At 51.8% G+C, this 19,109-nt stretch overlaps 2 protein-coding genes across 5 annotated transcripts in view; one reads left to right on the top strand and one right to left on the bottom strand.

Moving 5' to 3' along the window:
* The first annotated feature begins 2,246 nt into the window (after positions 1 to 2,246).
* The window catches only part of ARSG (arylsulfatase G), a 39,834-nt gene continuing 22,971 nt past the window's right edge, over positions 2,247 to 19,109 (top strand). The window contains 1 exon segment of the mRNA XM_052808532.1: positions 2,247 to 2,377. The gene's annotated coding sequence lies outside the window, so the exon portion shown is untranslated.
* On the bottom strand, positions 6,450 to 15,675 carry SLC16A6 (solute carrier family 16 member 6). Of its 4 annotated transcripts, XM_052808533.1 has the most exons (6): positions 15,565 to 15,675; positions 13,204 to 13,445; positions 12,414 to 12,557; positions 11,517 to 11,645; positions 9,714 to 10,535; positions 6,450 to 9,090 (listed from the first exon to the last, which is right to left on the bottom strand). In XM_052808533.1, exons 2-6 carry the CDS (start codon positions 13,436 to 13,438, stop codon positions 8,849 to 8,851), a joined length of 1,572 nt encoding a protein of 523 aa, XP_052664493.1. In that variant the 5' UTR covers positions 13,439 to 13,445; positions 15,565 to 15,675; the 3' UTR covers positions 6,450 to 8,848. The 4 variants fall into 4 exon arrangements, with proteins under 4 accessions (XP_052664493.1, XP_052664494.1, XP_052664495.1 ...); XM_052808534.1 differs by lacking the exon at positions 15,565 to 15,675 and having other exon boundaries at positions 11,517 to 11,775; positions 13,204 to 13,432; XM_052808535.1 differs by lacking the exon at positions 15,565 to 15,675 and having other exon boundaries at positions 11,517 to 11,775; positions 12,414 to 12,762; positions 13,204 to 13,363.

Raw genomic sequence — 19,109 nt, 5'->3', positions numbered from 1 at the left:
GGAGAGAGAGAATGATTTTGCTTTAGCCTTTCAACATTAAGATTAAAATCTTTCAACTTTCTTGTTCATTTTCATTTAATGTGTTACATCTTGAAGACCTTACTATCAAGGAACGCAGGAAGGTGATAGCAGAACAGTGGCAGGAACCCAAATGTGTTCACCAAAACCCCTACAAGCATCCAAGGACAGCCACAAGTGGTTATTAAATTGCCTTGATGAGCTGCAGGACTAAAGCATATAAGCAGAGTGTATAGTATATGCAGAAAAGCTCATGTATTTAAAGGGTTACTTTCTGTCATTTACTATGGACTATTTTAAAATTTACTGTCCGACAAGAAACTACCAGTGCACTAAAAATTCTTCACTGAAAAGCTAATGTTTGTATCATCTCTTGGCTGACACTGGTTGCTAACGTGGTGCTACACTATTTGGTCTCTGCTGATGCCACGTGTATCCAGGAACGTTTGTCTTCATCACTCTTGGAACACTTCTTTTCTAAACAGGGTCTGGGGTGTGCTGTATCCCACACAGCTGCAGGCGACTTGTGCGGTTTAATTCTTTGTATTTCATAAGACTAATAACGAAATTGCAGGAGCGAGCGTCCCTATGTAGAAGTAAAAGGGTGTATGCAGGTGAAAGGGGCAGCTATGAAGGAACAGCTGGGTTTTGGGGTACTGGCACTACGTGGGGAGAGGCAGTCTGTGAGCACGCGATGCGTGCTGTCCCGAAAGGGAGTCTCCAAGTACCAGGATCTGTCCATAGCATGGGTTGCAAGGAGAGGAGCGAAGTCCGGTTGCATTTAAGAGTTTGCATGAAGATCAAGAGAAGATGCCTTGAACTTTTATCTAGGTTATTTGCGTAGTTTCTCTTTTTTTTTTTTAAATCAAGTTCACAGATTTAATTGGCACTTTGTGCAAGAGGTTTAATTTCCTGTGTCAGGATGTTATTTTTAATTACTGTGACCAGGATTTGGTTAGGCTTCCGTTTTTCTTTACATCACCCAGGTAGCACGCTTCCTCCTCTGTGCTGGTAAATTGACTCTCTTGTACCAGGGCCCCAAATCAGGCTGTCGGGGGAGAGTTCCCACTGGGCACAATTTTCAGGATTAATTTTTGCTCTCTGCTTCACAAGTCTACTTGTGTGCTCCCTTCCTGGTCTTACACACTGTGAGCAATCAAATTATCTAAAGTGTGTGAATTATCTGCTATTAAAAGGACACACCAGAGTGCATCTATATATATATTTAAAAAATTACTCTTTTGAAATAGAATCACTTATACATTTTGATATTTATTGCTGTTGTTTCCTTGCTCATTAAAATTGAATTTGACATAAATATATAGTTTATGCCCAGTTATCACTTTACAAACTGTTAGCTGACCGGTTTGGTCCCCTCTGCTGTGCTGAAGATGCTTTTTACCAAGGAGAAATCCAACACAAAGCTCAGGCTTCGAGATCACTGTCTAGTCCTTGAAGACAAACACCGAGGTTGAAATTCTTGTCTCATTCAAAGCTGTGCAAAAGAGATTGAATAAAAATCTTTGAGATGTGAAGATACCAGTGTAGATCTCGGAAGGGTAGGGGTTGTCTCAATGAAAACATTTTACGAACTGAAGTTTGAACGTGGTTTTGTATTTAAATATTTGGGTGACCTATTTGCATCAGGATTTGCTCTAACTGCTGTTGAGGGAGCGGGTTTCCACCTTCTCTTTTCTGAGCGCTCTTGATTGCAATATTGGAAGAAGCTGTGAAGGGCTCGGACTCCTTACCGGTGGAGGCAGGAGGAGAACAGCCAGCAAAAGGGAGAAGAAACACCTTTATGCCTCCAGACTCCTTTCCAGGTACAGTTTATTTAATGTATTTTATTTCCGGCAGAGCAGGGGGAATTGTGTGAGTTACCGAAGGAGGGAAAGTCTTGCGAGGCCGGCAGGGTTTCTGCGCAGGCGAGGGTGGACACGAGCGTTGCTGGAGCTGCGGTTCGGGGTTTTCAAGCTGCGATGGTGCGAGGGCAGGGACGAAACCCCTCGCTGGGTTACGTGCGGCTGATGTCTGTTCAGAAAAGGGGCCGTGTTTCGCGAACGGCGAGCAAATGACCGCGCGTCCTGTCGTGCGAGGGCTTGCTGGAGGTCGGGGAGCAGATTCCTCCGGTGGTACCGAACAGATGGGGGGTGGGATGTCTCCCCTCTCGTGCCCGCTCTCGCCCACGGGGGATTGCCGGGGGGGGGGGCCCTTTGCTGCGGGGCAGTGGGGTGACCGCCTCGCCTGGACTCCCCAGCCCGCGCTCCTCCCCTCGGCGTGGACGAGGACGGGGAGGAGCAGGGCTCCCGCGGTCACGCCGCGACGGGGAAGACTAAAACATGGCAGGCAGCTCTGCGCCGTGAGTGCACAGGCTTTCGCTTCGGGCTTTTCTGACTGTGCTGGGGCGGGGGGGGGGGGGAAGAACCAAGCTTCGTGCTGGCTTTCCCTGGCAGCGCCGAACTACTTGGTGTTCTTAGCCTGGTGGGACCAGTTGGCAGGAGCTCATCCCAGTGGCGCGGGAGGCCTGCAGCACCCGATAGCGCTTGGGGGTGCCCCGGAGCGGGGCGCGGGGACGAGGCTGCGTGTGGCTGATGCCGATAAGCCGTTGTTGCTGCATTCTGGGGTGTGCGAGGGAGGAAGACCCGGGCGCACGGGGTGTTTGGTGGCTGTTATTCGGTACGGGGAGGGCGAGCTCGGAGCTAGCACCTGAGGCCTGGGACTGAGGGGAAGGGAGTGATTTCATGGTGGGCAGGGAGCCCTGCGGTGTGGGAGAAGGAGCTGGCTTCTCTGGGTGTTCGGCTCCGAGCGGGGCACGGGCTGTTGCTCCACACACGTTTTCCAATTTCAAGTTTCCTAGCGTGCACGTTGCAATATTCGGCAGAGGCTGGCTCGTCCCCCAGCACTGCTTTCGGAGGAGCAGCAGAGGCGCATCCCGTCCTGCATCCACAGGGATGCATCCTGTCCCACGGCGAGGCTGGCTTCTGGTGCCGGGATGCGGAGGGCACCCTGCCCTGCTCTTCCCTCCTCTCTGTGCAAACCAGAACCCGCTTTCACACCTGGTACGAGTTCTCTAGGAGATAGCAATGTGGGAATGTCCAGGTGTCGTTAATTGTTAATTGCTGTGCTAGCTCCTGCCTGTGGATGCTGCGTCTTGAGTAGAAGTGGCCACACGTCTCGAGGTGTCCTCAAGTCACCGCTGTGCTCCGGCTGCCAGGGCTGGCTCCGGCCAGGACACACAGCCGCTGCGTGGTCACCGCCAGCAGAGCGAAGCAGGGATGCAGAGACTTGTGAGGGGAAGGGTTTGGGTAACTTTGTTCAAGTGCTGTGCCTGGGAGCGGATAAAAGGCTTCAGCGGCTGGTTTGTCCAAGTAGCGGTGTCAGAATCAGACCTTGTCACGTGTCTTCCTATCCTTCAGGCGATCTGCGCATCCATCGCTGCGTTATTGAGTCATTAATCTACAGTCAGTGTATACCCACTGTAGGAAACCTTCCCTGCCATCACACACGGCGCGGAGGCGGAGCGGGGGCCACGAGTACGGGCTGCCGAGCTGGGGGTTAGGGGCATCATGAGGGGAGCTGACCCTGTTCGCTCAGTCCCCAGGGCAGGGGGTTAGGAGGATGCTCAGCTTAGGCAGGAGCATCGCCCTGGTACTGTGCATGGGCAGCAGTGGGAATGGAAAGCCCCCCCCGCCCCGGCTTCGCTCTTCACTCGTGATTTTGGGTCTTTGTCTCATTTCGCAACATCTGAAAAAAAAAAAAAATACCAGCCACACCAACAGCAAAATGCAAAAGCCTTGATGTGCTTGAAGTGCTTAAAACGCCTAATTTTGATAACTTCCCATAGCACAAGCGCAAGCTGGTGGAGATTAAAGCGAATTAGTGGAGCAGAGAGGCAGGACGGTGGGTACCAGCGTTGCTGGGGAGAGCAGTTCGCTGAAGCAGTTCGCACAGGGCGATGCTCAGCACCCCGCTTTGCCGTCGCCCAACTCGGTCTCGCTGCTGCTGAGGCTCTTTGGGGCTGGTTTGGGCCGTTCCTCTGCCAGGCTGACTGCGGCAAGCAGCCGGCAGCGGATAAAGTAGAAAAAGACGTTCACGACATTAATGAAAGCTTTGACAAAAAGGAAGCGAGGGGAAACTATTGTCTCCTCGGCCTTATTCTCATAATGTCTGCGTGTAATAAGTCTTTTGGTTATGCTTGTGGCTTCTGTGACAAAGCAGTGATTTAGGGGGCTGTCTTTACAGAGGCAGAGCTGCTCACACGGGCCAAAGGGCTGGTGAGTAATATTTTACCACAAATTGTTGTAACTGGAGCTTGACAACGGCAGTAGGAAGGAGGGTGGGGGTTTGCATTTGATTTATTCGATGACTTACTGCAATTTGCAAGAGCGAGCTTTATGCTAGCGAAGCCACGAATTTGCAAATCCTGCAAGTAAAAGTCCATGTGAGTGAAACCAGGGAGGGGAAAACTCTGTGTTTTGCTGCCAGGATCCCCAGAGGTCGCCTGGTTCGGCGGGAGGCAAGCACGCATCTCGGCTACAAACCGGCTTCTCAAACTGACGGCATCGTGGGATGCCCGGGAGCCTTTCCCGCACATTGCCAGCGCGGTATGCCGGTGGGAACCAGGGGTCCCGTCTTTTGGTGTGGACATCGAGTATAGAATAACTCTTGTGGGCAGCAGTGCTTTCTCTCTCAGCCTTCAAACCAAGTCAGAAGTTAAAGGGATCTTTCCCTAAACCCCACCTGTGAAGCGCCTTGAAGATGAGCTTTAAAGAGGGAAGGAGGAAGGCTGCTGCTTGGGCTTGCATCACTGTGAAAATTCAGGTCATGTTTACTACGGGCAGCTGGAAAATGATGATCTCAGATGCTAACAAGTAACATCTGAAGGGAAGCGTTAAAACATTTGAGCTGTTTTGTAAGCACCTACTTTACTTTTTTCCAAAACCAGTTTAGCTATTCTTAAAGATTCATTTGTCCCCTTAAGTACATGATGTCAGTTTATCTAAAATAAGTGAAAAAGAACAAGAGGTTGCCCTTCCTTTTAATTCTACATGGAAAAATGGTTTTGTCGTGGGTTTTTTTTTCTTTAAAGACCCCAAAACAACAAACAAACCCACTGTACAGCTTCCTTTCTCCTTCAGAAAGGATAGATAGCTATGGTCTGAGGGCTTTTTGTGCTTCTGCAAGCTGACCTTGTGTAATTTCCTTATTTACATTTGGCTGGCACCAGCTTCATTGACTACAAGAGTTTATACAAGCACTTTTGAGAGGAATACCAAGGCTTGCAGAAGTGAGTTCTGCCCCATGTTGTCCTCTTATTTACTGGTACAAAGTAGATGGACAATGCTACTGAATAAAAATAAGTATTCTTACCCTATTTTGTTCTGGGGCAATTAATTTAAACCAGGAGGGAAAAATTACTCAAAGTTGTTGCTGTGCAGGGAGACATCTGATAATGTTACAGTTTTATGTGCTTTTATTTATGTGAACAGTGTGCAGCCTTTGTAATGTGCTTTTTTGGGGGGGGAAGCATGTTTTTGAGGAAGCTGTTGCAAATAATGTTTGTTTGCTGCTGTAATTGAGCCAGTCAAATTTGGAGACAGATCAGCTTCCTGGGACTTTGGTATTTGCATTAAGTCTGCGCCACTTGCATGCACAATCACCTCCGTTCTAGGACTTTTGCAACCAAAATGAAAACAAATTGCACTTAATACGTATCAGTGGCGCGATGATTCCCTCAACAAGTAGTTCATTTGCAAATCTAATACATGCATTGATATTTGGAATTAAGCAGCATGGCAGCATTACTTCTTGTAGGGTTTGGTGATGCTAGGAGTTATGGGCTAAGCTGGGAAGGGCGTATCTCAACTCGTGTAAAAAGAAAGAAGATTTGAAGGAGAGAAAATTGCCCTTTAGTGCGACTATCCTGCTATTTAGTAGCTTGATTTCTGATACATGAGCCGCCTAGCCTGGCACAGAGAAAGTATTCTGCAATTCAGAGATGATAAAATAATTACATGATTGCGTGCTTCTTGAAGACACGAGGATAATGTTCCTAAGTGCCACCAATTCAGTTACCACTCAGAAGAAAAGGCTCCTTCTAATCAGGCCTCCCCGGGTAAGGGTTTGCAAGAGTACCCTTGAGGTCAGCTCTAATCTACCAGCTTCCAAGCAACTCATTTAAAAAGAGCATAAGATTGCCCAATTCGCAGGGTAAACACGCTACTTCAGGCTGAGGAAGCGGCATGTGACAGCCACGCTGCCGAGAGCCCTTCGGGGAAGGGAAGTAGCGGCCGGACCCTGCAACAACCCTGCGGGAGGGATGAAGGCTGACCCAGCCTCATCCTAGGGATGGAGCAGAGGGAGAGGAGAAAAGTTTCTTCACTTTCTTTATTTAAAAAAAAAAAAAAAAAAAAGGAAAAAAAAAGGAAAAAAAAAAAAAGAAAAAGTTTATTGCAAAACTCAGTGTTTTAGAGTATTTCCAGAGTCCACTAGGTACATTACAAACAAATCAGTAAATCCTGCTTTGAACACATTAAAGCCTGCTTCTGGGTCTTCTGCGCCCGCACACACACATACTCACTCGCTCCCCTGCTCGTGCCGCGACACAGACAGGAACAGAAATGTACTGTGAGGTCAGTGACAAACATATTATTTGATCTGTATTGGAAATCGTTGTAAAAAAAAAAAAAAAAAAAAATTACAGTAGAACCTCGCAAATCTGCAGAACAGGGAGCTTCCACACACACGCAAAACCTGGAGGCCTTATTCCACTTCCAAGCAGAGTTGTAATAGCAAAGTGCTGTAGTGAGGTCTCGTATCACAGAGACTTCAATAATCTTACAATTATAGTCTACAGAACATTTACCAAAATGCTTGAAGTATCATAAATTAACAATAAATAAAAAGTACATCTTAATGCAACATCGTTATTTGTTCATTTACTCACCGATTCACAAAACTCTAGTTCTCTGTAAGGGGTCTTCCAGTCCTGGGTGCAACACAGCGAGGTTCTGCTGGCCGTGATAAAGTGCTGAGGCAGAGGAAGGACACGAGACCACAGGTCTCGGGCAGTGAGGATGAATTGCTCTAGCCACTTGGTTGCAAGAGTGCCTGTTTCCTTTCTTTCTATTTTTTTTTTTTTTGGACAACTAAGACAGAAAAAACAAATCAAGCACCTTCCCAAAAAGAGGTGTGTTTGTTTTGTGGTTGGTTTTTTTTTGTTTGTTTGTTTTTTGTTTTTTTGCAGATTGTCCCACATTTCTATGGCTGGTAAAATACAGACAGGTCAGCATAGCAGTTAATGTATGATGCCACTTCCACTTAAATACACAGAAATGTTGGTTTGGCTTTTTTCCAAACCAAAACAGACTTGTTTTATTTGTCCCCCTGAGTTGCCTAGAGGCGTTAAGATGCATATAGGTGGGGTAAGCAAGCTTGTGTCACCGTGAGTAGGAATCTCTCCCGTTAAGACTAAATGAACAGCTAGTACGTTGTCTTTTTTCATTCCCTTCACTGTGCACAGGCTCCAGTTCATTTCTCACTAAAGTCAGCAGCAAAAAAAAACAACAACAACAAAAAAAACCCACCCAAAAAACCCCCTCTTGCTGACTTTGGGGGAGCAGGGAGAGCTGGGGAAGGGGGTACAGCTCAGACCAGCCACCCTGTGCCCCTGTGGTTGGCAGATGCGGGGAGCAGACTGCGCGGGGCTGGGTAACACGGGGGTTTCCACGTTCATGCAGTGATGGGGCAAAGATTTCCTTGTGCACCTGTAAGTGAAGGTTTTGGGTACATTAAGACATACTGGGCCAAATCCTCCCTGCAGGGTGGGCTGGTTATGGCAGCAGAGCTAGGTCCATTGACACCAGCTGAGGCCCTTATGGAAGGAGATGCTGGACCTGTAGGGTTTTTTTTTTTTTTTTTTCCTTTTTAAATAACAACTGGGTTACCTAAGACCTACCTATTAAAAACAGCTACACTCTATGCTGTAAGAGTAAGTTTCCCAACAATTTCACAAGCTAGCAATACAAGATAGGTATTGAAGAGATTGATGTAAAGACAGCTTTGCATTATGCAAAAGATTATTTTTCCTCTCCAGTTATTTAAGCTAACCTCCTTTAACAATCTTAGAATAAATTAATAAATACTAGTTAAATTAGAAACAGTACATCAGATCTGACTATCAATAGAAAACAGTTCTAAGAATACCAATTGGGAGAAGAAAAATGATCTTATGAAATATGTGCAGTAATAACTGGCCATAAAGACATATGGAGCCTCCAATTTCCCAGCATTTGTGACGTTCAAGTTAATTAGAAGAACATTAGCAATGGTTTAAGTCAGCTATCTAGCCTAGCGTCCTCCTCAAGTCTAAAACATGAGTCCATATTCTTCCAGAAGAAGATTCAGTTGGCTACTAGTGGTGTACAAAATGCTCATCTCCAGTTCGTATCATCAGTTTCTTGTCTGCATGGAATTTGTGGTAGGGGATGGGTGAGGACAGTCAGAGGCTGAGCTGCTTCTGCTGTTGCTGTTTGCAGTTTTTCTGGGATCAGTCGAACCTTTACCTATGCTTGTTATCAGGAAAGCAGGAGTGTGCATCACATCTTCATGCTAGATAGAAGTTATTCTTATGTGGCTATCTGTATTTTCTATGGAGCTTTCCATTGTTGGTTAAAAAAGTTCTAATAATAAAAAAAAAAGTTGTTTGTAGCAACTGTTCACATTTAAAATTTCACATTCCCTTTAGAATGTAGTTTTAAAACGTGGAGCAGAGCTGATGTTTTCCCGAGTCTTACGCCGAGTACATTACATGGAGAAGGAACAGCTTTTTTTATGCCACACCGTCACAGCCTTTTCCTGAATTTTCTGCTTTTCCAATATCCATTTCAATAAAGTCATCTGGTAAGTCTTGTACGACCTCCGCCGCGCTCTCCTCTGTGCACTGCTGCTGGCGGTGGCACAGCCCAGCCTTGCACGGTCTCACCAGGGACAGAAACACAGCCCCCAGGACCATGCCAGCAGCACAGGAGTAAAAGGCTGAGCTGTAGTTCTGTGTCGTATCCACTAAGACACCTACGGAAAACCCATTTACAGCAGTTAGCCACAACCGACTCCCCCTCTCCCTTGCCTATCCATCCCTCCTAGAGGATTTTTAATCCAGGTACCACTGCATCATTTTATTTGCAATCGAGAGATACTCAATGGCAAACGGATACTACCTTAAAAAAGTAAAAACATTGTGTTCGGGGGTATGGAGTGTCATCTTCAGGCAAGTCAGAACCCTTCGGGCACGGCAGGGACACTAAGCCTGAGATGCATCAGGCATCTATTTATTACGATAGACTTCACCTTTCTGCAGCGTATGGCAGAAACACATGCACAGTGAAAGTGATTCGTTTCTGCTGTTCACTAGAGCCTGAAGTGATGCCAGTTTTAGGCTTCTAACAGGAGCAGGGTAGCACTGCAGTATTTTCCTTCACTCTGAGGTTCCTCAGTGGAGACTGCCTCATCTGTGGGACTCTGCAGAGCTGCATTGCAGCAGTCTTCTGGCTCCGAGAGCTTCCCAATACTAGTTGCAGGGCTTTTAGGATAGTACTATGATTAGCGCTGCCGGAACGCTTTCTAGACAGAGATCAGCACCAATAGCTGTCAAACGTACCAAAAAAAACCCCCAAAGATGAAAGTTTTAGAGTTACCTGCAAGGGGTGGTCCAGCCAACCCAGCTAAGCTTTGAATGAAGACGTAGACTCCAGCCGCAGAAGACATTTTTGCAATGCCAACCACGTCGTCTTCTGCCAGGAGGGGAATATGCGTGCCTGCTACCGTTCCGAGCATGAACCCAAAAAATATGCTACATGTCATCAAGCCCCAGAATTCAGAGGCAAAAGGGAAGGCAAACAGCGCTACAGACAGCAGAACAACGCAGATGAGTTCGATGTAGATCTTGCGGATAGGCTTTTTGTTGAGAACCCAGCCAGCTGAAATTCTTCCAAAGACCTCTGCGATTGCCATGGCTGACAGTATGTATGCAGAGTGGTCTTTGCTGATGCCAAGGCTGAGACTCAGGGGAATGATGTAGAGGGAAGGAGCGAAGAAGCCCAGGGTAGCGAACAGGCCAAAGAATGCATAACAGATAAAGCTATAGTCTCTCATCACAGAGAAGTCCAGTAGTTTTGTTTTTGGTTCTGGAGGGGTGCTGTTATTTTCAACAAGTATCTGTACGTGTTCCTTTGGTTCATCACTTTTCGGCTCTGCTTTGGTGTTTCCAGGCACATTGCTGGGTGAGGTAGTTATTTCTACTCCTGAGTCTATGGACTCTATTGAGGTGCGCGTTTGCTCGTTTTCAAGCATATACTTTGTCTCCGTGGGCTCTTCTGGAGGCTGCACTTTCACTTCTTCTTGCTCTTTGATGATAATGGGTCGCAGCAGTGATCCACAGACAACGATGCTTAGCTGTAGCACCCCAACAGAAAGGAGGCTGTATCTCCAGCCAATCTGCTCCTTCAAAGCAGTAATTGCTGAGGGGAGAGGGCAGAAGAAGAAAGCGTAACTAGAAAAGCCTGTAGTTACACCAAGGAGCTATTTGAATTTACAGCTAGGGAAGTAACCAAAGCTTCATCACTGGAAGGTCCCAAGCACCTCAGCTCTCGCAGAGGCTGAGCAGGGGTCCCTCCTGCCCAGGGCCACCCAGGGGTCTGGCACCCACGTTCCTCCCATCAGCTGCAGCAGACAAGAGCTAGAAGTTGCATTTAACATCTGGCTAGCAGAAGCTACCCTCTAGGTAGCTGCTTTTGAGGTCCCAGCGAGTTTGGGATGCCCAAGGATGAAGGTGGTGTTATTTTTAGTGAAATGAAAGCAAACTCAACATTCGAGTTTCCTCTCTCAGCCGACCCCACCCTGAAACCAGCTGCTAGAGGAAGTCTTTTAGCTCTACTCAAAGGTGCATGTCACTGCTTAATTACGAGCCTTCGTTTGCAATCAAAGCAGCTTTGCAATGGGTATTACCTGAAAGCAAGCATGCACAGCAGAAGACCACCTGAACTGCAGAGGACAGGTGATGACAGGGACACACTGCCTGCGGACAGGTCCCCAAAAGGCTGGAGCAGCTCAGCAGCCCGTGCTAAGCACAAGCCCACTAACCTTTAGGAGCGGTTATGTGTACTGCGTGTGTTTTAAATAGCTGAAGTTTCTCGGTCTTATTTTTAGCCTGCTAGATCTATATAGGGAACCCGGCGGGCTGCGTATCAGCAAGGCACGTCCTGCTCTAGGGCTCAGGCATCATTAGACCAGAATCTAGGATTACTTGTAAACCTGCCTGCAGGGCAGGAGTGCCACGGGCATGTGAGCAACCACCTGTGGGCTTTAGCAGCTCATGGGAAGGTCCATGAGCACCAACTTGATATCACTGGCCTTTGCCTCCCATTTGCTTGGGAAAAGGATCGGAGCAGCCTCGTGCTTTAGGCATGTGCGTATGAACTCACAGCGTTCGGGCACTGTACCTGGTGCAAAGGAGAAGACAGCAAAACATTCCCCTGTAGATGCCACTGCTGTGACCAGCGAACGTCTTTTGTCAAAATACTGTGATAAAATGGTGACAGTCGGGAGGAAAGAGAGGCAGTATCCAAGGCCTGTGAATAAATGCCAAAAATTGCCATAACAACAAGTAAGGGAGGGGGAAACACCGATGCGAGAACACGTTAAGTCAGCTTTCCCAGTGGCGAGATTACAGTAGCATTTCGGCCAACTCGGCAAGTCACCCTGGAAGAAAATCATTGGGGAAACCAGAATGTTATTTTTTTTTAAAATTGGAGGGGGGGAAATAAAAAAAATTAAAGAAAAACCAAAACAAGAGACCCAACCCCCCAAACCTGCTAGATAATGCCTTCTGTTTCCCAACAGCCAGTGGGGTCCAGTTTGAGGACCTCATCTGCTTAAAGAGTTTGAGCCTGTAGCAACTGCTCCCCTAAGCAAGGCAAGCTCCCAGCCATGGATGTGAGCAGGACACCCAGGCCAGACTGGAGAGGGGGGAAAAAGTATCAGAAAAAAAAAAAAAAAAAAAAAAAAGAGATAGATAGAGAGGTTAGAGGATTTGATGCCGTGAACAGCTTTCATCTCCCCAGCGATCCCAATCAGAAGCGATCGGTACAGCTGCGCTAGTGCAGTGGTCTGCGGGACCGAGTCCCAAGGTGGTCCCCAAGGTGGCAACAGGGCAGAAAGCCAAGCCTTGAGCCCAGCTCATCACCTCTACCAGGAGGGCAAGGTCAGCTCAGAAGGGGCAGCAGCGTTTCTCAAGCACTCCCAGTGTTGCGGGGAGTAAAACCCCCACAGCCAGAACCATGCTTGCGGGAAGCCGCAGGAGAGAGCGAAGCGTTCAGCAGGTACAGAAGACGACTCACCAGAGATGACGCCAATGGTGACATACATGTCCACGACAGTGCGGGCGAAGGAGGCAATGACCATGCCGGTGCTGATCAGCACCCCTCCAGCCATCACCACGAAGCGGTGACCAAAGCGATTGCTGAGGACCGTCGACAGAGGAGCTGGATGGGTGGGAGAGGAAGAGAGCCATGGTCAACACCCAAAGTCAGCAACTTCACCAGCTACCATCTCCTTCAGAGGCTCTTCTTGTCCCCCTGCCCAGGTCCCCGTGACACGCCACCTCCCCTGCCAGCTGGCCTCACGCAGCAGAACATCACCCTGGAGCCATCCTTGGAGCACTGCACAGCTTGCAGCATTTAGGATGTGCTAAAAAAAAAAAAAAAAAAAAATCATCAGAAGAGACTAAGATGGGTGCGTGGCAGCCTGGGACAAACCTGCAGCAACATCCGCAGACACCAGTGGATTTCAGTGCGGCTCAAGTTATTTCTAATCCTTTTTACTACAGAGTTCAGTTGCAAAACTCTTGTTTTCACCCCTTGCTGATGAGAGCTGAACGGCTGGGCTGGGCTCGGCGACACAGACCGTGACCCTCTACCACGCAGAAGGACACGAGTTGGGGCTCAAAGGGACTGCCGGGCCGAGACAGACATTTCTTGGTATTTCAGGAGCACGCAGCCTCTGGGCTTTATGGCTGTTATTTATAACAGAACCATTAGAGACATAAAAGTCACAGGTACCAGGTCCTCGTATGCTGAGTCAGCAGTACAGCTGCCCCTTGCACTCGTGCTGAACGCTTGCTACTCTTACCTGTGAAGGTCTGTACAAACACACATATGGATATTATCCAGGATATTCTGCTGTTGGTTTCGTCAAAGCTTTCCATCAGGTCATTAAAAAAGACGCCAAACGATTTTATAATGCCGTATGTTAGAGCCTCCACAAAGAAGAAAGCAAAAGCAATTGTCCAACCCCATCCTCCGTCAGGCACTTTAGTATAAACATTTGGAGCAGTGCACGGCATTTTTACAGCTTTGACAGTCATTTTTGATCTGGAAAAGAGGGGACAAAGAGCCAGGCATCAGTTTAAGATGAATTTTGCTGAAAGAGGCACGGCCTAGCAGCTGTAACATCCCTAAAGCACCACTAGCCAGTCCCTGTGCTGCCGAGGGATTAAATGCAGGAGCTGGGCTGAAGTTTCTGCCTTTGTCACCCCACGGGGCTCGTTTCTGCTGGTGCCCTTTGAGCCCGGGACCAGAAACTCTCCGCTCAGCACCCGGGCGAGCTGTTCCCATCAGCAAAACCCACCGCGCCCGGGAGCTGTCATCTGTATTTTGGTGCGTGGGGGTGGATGGATGCAGTTCGTGAAAGATCCACCGCGGGACCCAGCGCGGGCTGGTGGAGCCGCAGGAACTCCCCAGGGAGCACCCATCCTCCCCATCGCACCCTCCTGCCCGGTCCGGGGTGGCCGGTGACACCTCGATACCCCCCATTTTGCTGCAGGGTCGGTCAATGAAACGACCTACCGTTGCACCCTGCGGTGTCCTAAAGCCACCGAGCAGCCGCTGGCACTCGGGGTGACGGTAACTCCTTGGGAACCTGCCCGTTCCCCAAAATGGCTGCACCAGGGCTGCCAAGCCCCGGCTGCCCACAACGCTGTGACCCGGCAATAGGGGGTAGGGACATTCCATCTGCCACCAGCTCCCTGTGCTGTCCCCTGCAGCCCTTGGGGTCACCGACACCCCCCCCGGGGCAGGAGGAGGCTGAAGCCCTAAGGGCTGCCGGGGGGGCTGGAGGCGATCACCCCATAAAGCACGGTGCTGGGGTGGCATCTCTTCAGCCCTGCTCCGCGTCACCCGGGGACCGTGGATGCGCGGGGGCAGTTTTTTTGTCCCGCACGGGGCTCCTCGCCAAACCCGAGCACCGCCACACCTGTACGGGGAGGTGGGGGGGGGGGGGGACGGGGACAGTTTGGGGTCAAGCCCCGGCATGGCTCCCAGTGGCCACCCCGGGAGGGGACCACGAGGCGGCCACGGGCAGCCACCCCGGGCGCTGCTGGCCCCCCACCCCACGGGCTGCCTCGGGCCCCACGCCGGCAGCGTCCCGGGCACGGCGTGAACCTGCGGCTCTTGCGGGCGGCACGTTTCCTCCCTGCTCCGCCGTCCCCAGCAGCCACCAGGCATTTCCCTCCTCCATTTTATACTCTAGATCATCAGCATGACTTTCTCGGCAGTGGAAGCCAGAGCGACTCCGGCAACGCTTCGCCATCCCACTGGGGAACTTCTCACGGGAGGACCAGGCGAGCGTGTGCGTGTGCGTGTTCCTGGTGACACGGGCACCGGCACCCACCGGGGACCCGTGAACAGCCCCACGGGAGCCTGGCTGGGGTGGGTGATGCAGGGGGCCACCCCATGGGTCCCCCGAGCTGGGCGAGGGGGGGGTGTCTCAGCACCCCACTGACGCCTCTGCGGTGCTGCATGGTGGGTCGAGGCTGGTGCACAGCTCCCGTGGGGGCTTTTTCTGCCGAGGGATGGAGCGAGGCGTGGGCTCCAGCATCCCTCCGGTGCTGCCTGCACCCAGGCTCTGCTGCAGCCCAGGCAGGGTGAGGGGCAGCGGCAGGACCACCGCCGTGTGCCCAGGCGGGAATTGAGCCTCTGCCCAAAGTTTGCGGGAAGTGCCTGGATACCCCCCGAGAAAGGCAACGGGGCTGCAATGAATTCCTGTGTCACTGCACAAGGAATGGGGGGAGATTAGATTAGAAGGAAGCACGCTATTTAGAAGCAGGAAAAAAAAGCAACCTAAAAAAACCCCCCCAAAACCACAAGCCTTGGCGTACATTACATACATTTAAAAATTAAAAGAAATTACGATGAGGAAAAAAAAATTAAAATGCCGGAGCTCAGGGGCCCGGCGTGCCCCCCCCCCCCCCTTCCCTGCATCACTTTCCGAACATTTCAGACCTGATTTCTGCATCGCCACCGCCGCACCGGCTCCTCGGCGGGCGCCGGGGCCGCCGGCTAAAAATAAAGGGATGCGGAAAAAAAGGGAGGGTAGGGGGAAGCACAAAAAAAAAGCAGGGGGAAAAAAAAAAAAATTAAGCAAACCAACCAAACAACAAAAAAAAAAAAGCCAAACAAAGCTCCCCCCTCCCCCGGGCAGGAGCCCACTCACCGGGCGGCGCTGGGTGCTGCGGCGGGGCTAGGAGCTGCCCATGGCCGGAGGCAGGGCGACCGGGCAACCGGGCGGGCGACCGGGCGACCGACCCTCGGTAGCGGCGGCAGCGGGGCGGCGAGAGGAGGTGGAGGAGGCGGCGGCGGGCCCCGCCGGGCCTCCGGCCGCTGCCTGCTCTACCGCTGCCCGCGGCGGCGGCGGCTGTTGTGCCGTTCTCTCCCAGCCCCTTATATACCGGCTGGAGCCGGTCTCCGCCGGCGGCTCCGCAGCGCCATGTGCGCGCCGGGCCCGGCTCGCCCCAGCGGCGGCGCCGGCACCGCGTGTACGGCGGAGGGGCGGCGCTGGCGGCGGGGGAGAGCTGCCCACCTCTCCCCCCCCCCTTCCCCTTCCCCTTCCCTTTTTTTTTTTTTTTTTTCCCCTCCCCGGGGCCGGCCCCGCTTCCAACCATCCCCCCCCTCCAGGGCCGGCACCTGCCGGAGCGGTCCGGGCTTTCGTTCCCATCCCCCGGCAAAGCGTTGCGAGCCCGGCGGGGGCGGCCGGGGCTGGAGCGGCGCCGGGCACAGCAGGTCTCCGCCGGTTCGGCCGAGCACGGAGCCGTGGCAGCGCTGCGGGAGGAGGGCGGCCCGTAGTGCCGGTGCTGCCTTCGGTGAGAAGCACCGGGAGCCGGTTTGGGGGGGTGCGTGTCGTCGTCCCCCCCCCGCCCTTCTCCTTCCCGCTCTCCGAGCCCGCTCCGGTTCGCTGCCGAAGTTTTGCGCCCTGTGTTTGCAGAAGAGGCCTCTGGTCTCCTTACGGGAAAGGGATGAGGTGGTGGGGGCAAGTTGGGATGCGAGCGATGGGTTAGCCCCGCACGCTTTCCGGCCTTTGGGCACGCGTGGCCGGGAGCCGGCCGCCTAACCTCCCTTCTCGCCCCGCAGCAGTGGGATGCAGTGGCGGGAGCATCCCGGGTTCGGGCTCGCAGCGGAGCAGGCAGGCACCGTCCCGTTTGCCGTACGAGGTGCTGGGTACGGGACGGGAGCAGCCGGGACGGGGCTGAGCGCACGGCGAAGCCTTGCGCGCCGTTTCTGAGGATGCCGGCGTACGCTCGTCCCCTCCGTGCTCCGGCGTTGCGGGCAGCGCGTGTTGCGTTTTTAGGGGAAAACATCTCCTTTATGTAGGGAACTTCAAAAGTAGCAGCTTGTGAGTCAAACTGGAAGCAGGCGAGACTGACTCACCACCTATATGGATGCGGGAGGAAGGGAGCAGGGGGGGATCAGACATCTGGCACGGAGAGCACGGGGCAGGGGTCCTTCCCAGCAATGCCCAGCAAAGGGGGATGGAGCTAAAGCGATGGGCGCTTTAGGGTTTCCTGTAGATTTCCCTGAAATCAGTAAAAAAGAGGACAAAACTGACAGCGCTGCGTTTCCTGGCTCGCTGTGCCACAGTCACTGCTACCGCCGTGTCCAAGTGCTGGCCTCAATGCGCTGGGCGCGGACAGACGCTGCCGGGGAGGTTTTGGAGCCTCGCACCGTTCCTCGGGGCTTGTGGGTGAGTGATTTTTGCCCACAGGTCATAGCAGAGGGCTCGGAGTGGGGTGGTGACCAGACCCCTCCTCGCCTGCCCTCCCGTGCTGGCCCAGGACCCCAGCGCAGTTTGCTGGGTTAAAGTGGAACCTGGCGATTCTGGTTCATACCCCTGGAAAAACTACCCAGGTTAAAATGTTCCCTCAGCGCCTCACCCATCAGCACAGGCTGCTGCATTCGATTTGGCAGGAGTCCCTTTCTCTGGGTTTTCTTTTTTTTTTTTTTTGTCACAGTGGGAGTTGGTAGTGGGACGGTGCAGGCAGCAAGGGCAAAGTTCTGCAAACTTCTGACAAATGAGGCAAATTAACTATTGCTTTCGCTCGGTAACTTCGAGAAAGCTGCCACTGATTTCTCATGGCAATGCTGGTCCAATGGCCGCTGCCTCCAGCAAGCTGCTGATGCTCTTGTCCTCGCAGGGAGGTTTCGGCAGCTTCACCCCTCACAGTCCCATCCTAAACAAGCTTAAATCCAGGCGCTGGGCCATGGGGAGCGATGGGGACTGCGCCTTGCGTATCCTTGGGGAGCCTCGTATCGCCCCATCCCGCAGGAAACCCTCTCCTCCGAGGGGTTCTGCCTTTCGGGGGTACGGGTAAAGGGCAACCACCTCGTCTGGCCTCTATCCCGTTACACAAGCTTTTTCTTGAGAATGGGTCACCCTCCCCGAGCTGTAATTCTTCCTGGCAGCGACAGTGCAAGTGGTTATGGGACAACAAAAGAGATTTGTGCCTCCAGGGGAGAAATAAGAATGCAAATATCTTTGGCATGAAAAAACAAAGGCGATTTACTCCTTGGTATTTCTTGTCAGTACTTTGCATCTGTCTCTACTTCACCTTCTCATTCCTTTCCTTTGGGTTTTCCAAGTGCAGTAAGGCTTTGGGGAGCGATGGGGGCTGGAGGGGCCCCCGTGGGAGGGACGGGGGTGAGGGCTGGTGGCCGTGGCGTCTCCGGCCCAGGGCTTCGCAGCTCTGCTGTGAAATGCTTTTTCCCCCATGTCGTTCCCCCACTTTGGGGGGATTTCCCCTGCTGCAGCCTGGCCTCAGAGAGGGCTTGGCCGTGTCTTGCCAGGACGCTTTGCCCCGGCACATCCAATGCGGGTCCGTCCCCTGCCTGGCAGCGGCTTGCACCAGGACGTGCTTCTCCGTCTTCCCGGGGATTTCTGCGCCGCTGTCAGCCCGGGTACGTGGCCGGTGTTTGAGGGCTCTGTAAACCATAGTGAAGGAGAGCAAGCATCCCGTCAATGGGCATAAATCAGCCAGGAGCTGGAAAACAGGGCAGGCTGCAAGCAGAAAGGGAGCGTGGGCCCCTGCTTTCTGCCGGCCGGATGGGTCAGGGACTTCCAGTTCATTTATTCTGCTGGGGTTCGCCCAGCCCTGCTCGGCATGTGTAATGTTTTCTCTGAAAGACCTAGCAGTTAGATGGGTGAAAAACATTCTCCTGTCTCAGGAGCTGGCAGAGATCCTAGTAAATCTGCAGAAGTATGTTTTTGTCGGTGCTGCTTATTCTGTTAGGGGAACTAGTATAAACTATTTCAGTAGAAAACCTTTTCCTGGAATAAAGTCTTGACTCTGTTCAGAGCATTGTCAGGACAGTTGTACCGGGAACAGAGCTTTGCTAGTAAACATGCCGGGACCGAGAAGGCCTAACGGGGCAGTCGCAGAGCTGGTGTACCCTCTGCCCCACGGAGAAACCCCTCACAAGGCACCTGCTGCCCTTTGCTGTGCTCAAATAAAAAATAAAATCTGTGCGTGGTTAATTTGCAAACAAAATACAGATTTTTTTTTTTTTTTTTTTAATTCCCCGTTAAAGCCTGGCTGTCCCTGCCGGGATGTGCCACCGTCCATCCCCTCCAGGCTGCGGCTGGCCATCCCTCGGTGGGATCGGGGTCAGCGCCGTGAGCCACGCCACGGGGGCACGTCCCCATCTTGTATCACTCGGCAGCCGTGGGGTCAGCACACAGCTTGAGCGATCGCTTCTGCTTGCCTGCCT

The sequence above is a fragment of the Harpia harpyja genome, chromosome 14 (assembly GCF_026419915.1).
Source record: "Harpia harpyja isolate bHarHar1 chromosome 14, bHarHar1 primary haplotype, whole genome shotgun sequence".
Lineage (NCBI taxonomy): Eukaryota > Metazoa > Chordata > Aves > Accipitriformes > Accipitridae > Harpia > Harpia harpyja.
This window is presented reverse-complemented; position numbering and strand designations above follow the sequence as displayed.

Bases quoted from the DNA above. Each gene is read 5' to 3' on its own strand.
- SLC16A6 (XM_052808533.1), bottom strand. From the start codon at position 13,438: ATGACTGTCAAAGCTGTAAAAATGCCGTGCACTGCTCCAAATGTTTAT. The intron at 10,536-11,516 runs GTACAGTGCCCG...CTCTCCCCTCAG, and splicing joins TGTCTTCTCCTTTGCACCAG to CAATTACTGCTTTGAAGGAG. The intron at 9,091-9,713 runs GTAACTCTAAAA...GGTTTTCCGTAG, and splicing joins GGCTGGACCACCCCTTGCAG to GTGTCTTAGTGGATACGACA.